Source organism: Delphinapterus leucas, chromosome 15 (assembly GCF_059928025.1).
Source record: "Delphinapterus leucas isolate spDelLeu-1000000601 "Yukka" chromosome 15, BTC_Dleu_Yukka2, whole genome shotgun sequence".
Taxonomy (NCBI): domain Eukaryota; kingdom Metazoa; phylum Chordata; class Mammalia; order Artiodactyla; family Monodontidae; genus Delphinapterus; species Delphinapterus leucas.
Genome location: NC_143143.1, coordinates 63,034,091 through 63,040,973, shown reverse-complemented (window position 1 = coordinate 63,040,973; position 6,883 = coordinate 63,034,091). Strand labels below are relative to the sequence as shown.

Genomic DNA, 6,883 nt, shown 5'->3' with positions numbered 1-6,883 from the left:
CCAAGGCTTTCAGCAATGAACATTCTGGACCAGTTCGTCCTTCCTCCTATACTTCCTCCTTGTCATCTTCATCACCCTCTTGCTGAGAGAGCAGAGAAGAGGCCAGTATGACTGGGTGCAAGTAGGCAAAAGAGAGGTGGTAGAGGACGTGTATCTATCAGCCTCCTGGATGTCTCCCTCGAGGTCCCCCAGGCACTTTCACATAGCAGGGCCACAGCTAAAAGGCATAATATTCCTGCTGAAATCAACTCGTCCTCCCATATTTCCAGTTACCTTTGGGATTCCCCACCTGAGACACGGACGGGAGCCTCACCTGCTCCCTCACCTCCACCCTTCCAGGTCCACCTCCTGAACATCTCTCTAATCTACCATTTTCACTTCTTGCGTGGTATCTTGTGTATCATCACTTTTGCCTGGAGTGTTACATCTACCCAACACCCTGTCCACCCATCCTAGGAACCCCAGAGCAGTCTCTCTGAAATCCACACCCATCTGAACATCTTCCCGTCCTGCCTAAGACCATTAAGATTTCCAATGTAAGGTCCAAACTCTGTTCTACAGCTCCAACCACTCAGGCCAGGGCGCTTTCCCAACTATGAGCCCTCCAGCGATGGTGAAGGATGACAAGGCACCTTGTGCAGAGAAAGGACAGCTTTATTTGGTGACGAACGTGGAATGTGACATATGCTTGGTGGGAAAGAAGGGGAAGAAGTTTCCTTGGAGAGGAGGCTGCTCTGGTTTCCAAACATGGCCGTGTCATGGTCCAGGACACGGGCCAGCCTTCTGTGAGCCCTCAGGTGCTGGGCAGGGCGTGGATCGAGCAGCAGGAAATGGTTCTGTTGGGACAAGACCCCAGCTGGAATGGAGACTCGAAGTCCCTGAGTCTTGCTGGTATTGGCCCATCCTCAACACCCCCCTCCAGAGGGTGGGGAGGAGGCTGAGACCCTAAGGCTGTGGTGATCTTGACCCTGAGGCCCGGGGTCAGGGGGCTTCTTGTGCATGTGCTTGAGTGAGTGTGTGTCTGTGTGTCCATTAGTGCGTGGCGCGTTTGCATGTGTGTGTACATGTGTGCGTGTGCTGACATGAGAGTGTGTGCCTCTGTGTGTCTGTCTGAGTGACCATATGTGTGTTCGGGCATTTGTGTGTGTGTGTGTGTGTGTGCACGTATCCACGACCATGTGTGTTTCTCTTTGTAGCTGTGTTGCGGTGCCGCCTGTGTCTCTCCAACTCTGTCAGCATTTCTGTGGACTTCTCTGTGCATCTTGGTGTATGTCTATGTGGCTGTTTGTCTCTCTCTTTGGATGTCACTGTCCCAAGCCCCCTGCTGCCCCCACCAGGAGAAGAACAGCCAGCTCCCAAATCCTGCAGAGTGGGTTGCAATACTCACTCAGCTCAGCACAGGCCAGGTCCCTTCCTGGAAGGCTGAGACTTTGATTCCAGCCCGTACATCAGTGCGTCTGGAAAATGAAGAAACAATAACCACAGACCAGAGTGAAGGAGCCCAGGGACCTCCACAGTCCTCCGGAGGCCTGGGACTAGGGAATGGGAACTCTGAGATCCAACCACGCTCAGGCAGGGCTTGGAGGGGACCGTACCGCCTCCACCAAGCAGCCCAGCTGTTCTCAGCGTCAGGGCTGATGTGGGGAGATATAGTCTCTGCCTCAACATGATCTGGATAATTCAAGGCAAAGAAGAAATCGGAAATGGGGAGAGTTGAGGCTGGAGGGACCTAGCTGTCCCACGTGTGCAGGGACAGAGCTCCCTGGGGGAAATCCCTGCTCCTGCAGTGGGGAGAGAGGGCTTGGAAGCAGGTACTTACTGACAGTGGAATGTACTAGAGTGGCGTCCAAGTGATCGAGAGCCTCACTGACCAGAGGGCACACCTGACCCAGGGGCAGAGAGGAGAGTTAGGCAAAGTGGCACCTTAGGGAGAGCCTGGCAGCAACAGCATCCCCAGTATGCATTCTCTGGGGAGGTCGTCCATCATTTTTCTGTATCTGAGAGTGTCTGATTCGAAGCAGTCCCACGGATGAATGTTCACACATCCACACTGGGTGGAAGGAGGAACTGAAGGCATGGGTGAGGCGCCCAATCACGCAGTGAACTGTTGTTCGCTCTGTGATCTGGCACCTGCTTCTGAACAGGGTGGACTACCCTGGGAGGGTGAGTTTCTGGTTATAGGAGGCATCGAAGCATAGGCTGGGTGGGCCTGGTCTGCAGCCATAGTGGGGGTGGCCTGGGAGCTTCTTGGGGCAGAAGCCCTTCTGTTTCAGCTGTAGTGTGGACACACACAGGGCCTGGCCCAGAGCAGAAACCAATCAACACATTTTGAAGGATGAAAGGAAGAAACGTGGACAGATGGATCAATGGACAGATAGACTGATGGATGGAATTTACTTATTAAACTGAGAGGCTCAGAAAAGCTCACCCCAGGGGCTTCTTTTAGCCTGAGAAGCTCTAAAAGCCAAAGGTCAGGAGCCCCCTCTTGTACTCACTTACCTTGCCCTGCACCAGCCCAGGAAGGACATTATTCAAGATCCCAGTGATGTTGTCAATAAGGCTTTCACTGGGGAGGGCGCCCAATCTGAAAGAGAAAAGCCACGGACAGTGCAGGGGCCTGAGGCTGGTATGGAGAAGCACTTGTATGTGCCCACTGCAGACTCAGCACCGAGTAATGGAACCTGGCCTCATGCATCCACACCCACACGATCCACAACAAGGGGCACATCCAAAGGGAGTGCTACACTGCACAGCAGCGCACACACCAGGTACGTGTAGAATAAACCCACAGTTCCAGGACACAGTAGGTGTTCAATAAGGCTTTGTAGAATCCATAGATGAATGAACAGTGCTTAGTATTTAGTTGTCATGAGGACTCAATGAGATGATACGTGTGATGCACAACACATGTGTTCAGTAAACGTGAGCCATGATGGGGACGACTCCTGTATATTATCCCTGCCTCCATCTCCCTTGCAGCAGTAACTGAAATAGTAACCCAGGTAGGCTCCATAGCTATTTTACCCTTTACTGGCACAAAGCATGTCACATCTATTATTTTAGAGGATTCTGTCAATAATGCCAAAGTAGCTCCATATTGCAGTTATCTGAGAAAGCTGAGACTCAGGTTGGGGAAGCACTGTTCAAGTTCACACAGGAAGCCCTCCATCTCTTGCCACACCCCTCAGGTAGATGGGGCTTGAACTCAGATTTCTTGTTGCCTAATCCAGTACAGAATTGGTCAGCCTGGCCTAAGAAGGGATAAGTGACCATTTACCTACTCATCCATCCTTCCATGCATCCATCCATCCATCCGCTTATCCACCTTCTCACCCTTCCACCCTCCCACTCATCCATTCTCCCATTGTTCTATCTTCCCAACCATCCATCATCCCATCCTATTGTTTCTGGACAGGAGTAGCCACCCCTCTGGCCTCACCCATCAAGCAGGGAGATTTGCAGGCTGCCAGGGGAGAAAGTGCAGTTGCAATGGACGAGGTGGAACTTCTCCTGTTCATCTTTCACAGCTAAGAGTTCTGAAGTGATGTTTAGCTTCACAGCCAGCTTCAATGGACTTCCAACCAAGGGCCTGTAGAGAAGACACTCTGTTGCAGCTGGTCTCACCACATCCCAAGGCAGAGGAGGCTTTTCTCCTTGACAGAAATGCCATCCACCTTGCCCACAGCTGTACTCGTCTCATTTCCCAGCAGAGGAAACCAAGGCTCACAGAGGTTAAATGAGTTTCCCAAGTGACTCAAGATCACTCAGCATGGCAGCAAATGAGCTGAAGTTGGAGGCTCAGGTCTGTTAGACAGACTCCAACACCTTTTTTCTTTTTGACTACCCAAGATCATCAGGGTCTCCTCTGGTGAGCCATCCTCCCATTCCCCCTTGGGACACACTCACATTTTCACATGGAGGACCATGGCCAGAGGGATGGTGACATAGAGACAATGGCCATCAGGGCTCTTCAGGAGGACAGGTTCCAGCAGCTGGGGATCAGTGGTCTTCAAACTGCCCAGGGAGCAACATTGGGGGGAGAAACATTAACTCCTCTAGTTCTAAATCTAGAAACCACACCTAACTCCACCTTACCCGTCCCAGAGTGGGAGCTACCCATGAGATGGGATGGAGGAGATAGGAGGGGAGTCTTGCAGCAAAAGCCACATGGGTTTCCAGTCTCACATCAATTTTTCCCAAACTCTGCCCTGGGTCAGATCCAGACACACACATGACCCTCTCCTCATCTCAAGTCTATAAGGTATTCCAGGATAGAGACTGTGTCTGGGTTATATTTTCATCCTGTATGCCAGCTCAGAGCCTTACAAAGAAAGGGTCCACTCTATATTGGTTGACTTTGTAGGCTGATGAGCCGGGGGGTAGATGGATATGTGGGTGGATGCATGGAAGAGTAAGTGGTTAGATGGAGGGAGGATGGACAAATAGATGGATGGATGGGTAAGTGGCTATTGGAGTCCGGGCAATTGGAGTAAGTCCTTCACAAACATTTATGGTAGGAATCACTCATCCTGCCAAGTTCTTCAATGGCAGGTCAATCAACAATTTTTATCATGGAGATGGAGAAGCAGGAAGTCAGGGAGAATGGAGAGAGGGTGGAAGTAAGTCTCTTCTCTGAGCCAGCCACTGAGCCAGGTGATCTACATCTTTTCAGTCCTCCCAACAGTTTTTCTCTGTGGGTACCATAATCTTCGTTTTACAGATGAAGAAACCAAGCCCAGAGAGACTGATTGCCTTGCCCCAGGTCACCCAGCAAGTACGCGGTGAATATAAAAATCAAACTCAAGCCTACCTATCTGTCTTCTAGTCAGGGGCAAGCACCTGGGTGGGTAGGAATCATGAGAATAGCTCTGACCCAGTCCTATGAAGGATCTAGGCTTTGCCAGCTCACTGGCATCAAACTTTCTACTATTGCTCCTTGCTTAGAGAGCTCTCAGGTGGCTCCTGGATTGTTCATCTTGGATTGTTCCACGGACATCACATAATGATGTCACTGAGGAGAGTAGCTTACACTTTCTTGCTTACATCAAAGGCCACAGTGTTCTAAGGGATTTCACAGGTGAGGAGAACAAAATTACTATAATATAGTGGAAAAGACCTTGGCTTTGGACTTAAGTCAGTTAGAGTTAGAACCCTCACTCTGCATCACTCCTGTGGTGTGATCACAGGCACCTTTCTGTGCCTCAGTTTTTCCATCTGTAAACTAGGGATTATTAAATTGACCTCAGAGGACTATGGTGAGGATTATAGATGATGCTGGGGACTCAGGACGCGCTTTAGGACTGGGGGCAATTGCTAGTTCAGGAGGGCTGGTGTTCCCTGCCAGACTGTGAGGAAGGTCTCAGCCTGAGTCCTGGCCTCATGTTCAGATCACCCCCCACCCCCCTTCAGGGCCACTGCCTGGAGCTGTTAGATCTCCAACAGGGGTTCTCCGGTGGGGTCCAAGGCCCTATTTTAGAGCTACTCACTCAACGATGTTGTTCAGGAGAGGAGTCAGTAAGGGCACTTTCCCAAGCAGGCCCCCCCGCAGGCGACTGGGAGAGTTCCCTCCAGTCTTCAGGATGTCCGAGAGCGGAAGGTTTTCGAGAATGTCCAATAGATCCTCGGAGAGCAGGCCATCGCTGAGAGCTGGAAATGGGTATGGGGCCCTTGGGGGTCAGATCTGACAATTATGGGTCCTCAGTCCTTGCCCCCTTTTATCTCTCTTCCCAACCAACCACACACACACACACACACACACACACACACAAACACAGACATACACACAAACCCCTGAAGGAGGTTATCACAGACTCTCACTTACCACTTGTCAAGCTTCCAGCAAGATCTGTGGGACTCAAGGCCAGGGATGGAGTCATAGGCAAGGGCAGTGTCTGGTCCGGGGGCAAGGTCAGGGCTTCCAGCAGGACCATGGTCTGGGCCAGCAGCCCACAGAAGACAACAAGGCGCCCAGTTTGAAACATCTTCTCATTCAGTATCTGTGGAAAGAATGACAGGTCCACTGTGGCACGAATACAAGTGAGGAACCCATCCACCACCTGCCCCTGCCCCTGCACACCAGGGAGTGAATAGCAATAACTAACACGTTTCCTCTGAGCCAGGCTTTGGGTTGAGTCCTCCACACTCAGGCAGCGGAGGGGCGGGGGACGGAATGGGCAGATCTCACCTGGCTTCTCAGACGTCCCAGCAGATGTCTTGGTCTCCTCTTCCCTGCTGGCTACTGCTGAGGAGGCAGCCTCTTTTATAGTGTGGGAATCCGGAAACGAGGAGTTGAATGATGGGTTTCGAGATAACTCAGAATTCTGCAATCTGGTGGTGTCTTTCAAAGTAAGACACCAAAGTAATAATTACTCTCCAAAGTAAATAATTGCCAATCACATTAGTAGGTGGGACAGTTAAGCCGTTTGATTGACAAGTTAAACAGAGGAAAACTTGAGATGGGGATGTTACTCAAGACTTCATGGTTTCACGTGTGGGACTGAGGCTGGGGACCCACGCTCTGAGGTGGCCTGAAGATCACATTTGGAAACACTGGGAGAGGCAGCCGGTGGAGCCCAGGAAGGGACCTCAATCTCATATCCAGGCCTTTTCCCTTCCTGGTCCAATTATTCTTCTCCAGTTGGAGGGCTCTTGCTCCCAAAATGTCAAAAAAGAGTCAAACTGTCTCTGATTTCCCTATATCTGGGGCACCCCTCAGTTCCAGGGCAGGGGTGTCCTGGTTTCTGAATCCTAACTGCGTGACAGTCACATGCTGGGGGCTACACATCCTCACAGAACCCTGGAGGGAGGGGTTGCTGTTCCTCCTTTGCAGAGGAGAAAACTGAGACCCAGTGTGGACAGGTGCCCAAGGACACAGAGAGGAGGG

General features: G+C 51.3%; 1 protein-coding gene across 1 annotated transcript; it reads right to left on the bottom strand.

Annotated features, from left to right (window-relative positions):
• Positions 1–46: 46 nt before the first annotated feature.
• Positions 47–6,120, bottom strand: BPIFA1 (BPI fold containing family A member 1). Its single transcript, XM_089895425.1, has 7 exons — positions 5,822–6,120; positions 5,487–5,646; positions 3,907–4,014; positions 3,440–3,589; positions 2,500–2,584; positions 1,824–1,883; positions 47–82 (listed from the first exon to the last, which is right to left on the bottom strand). Exons 1-7 carry the CDS (start codon positions 5,979–5,981, stop codon positions 47–49), a joined length of 759 nt encoding a protein of 252 aa, XP_089751551.1. The 5' UTR covers positions 5,982–6,120.
• Positions 6,121–6,883: the final 763 nt, after the last annotated feature.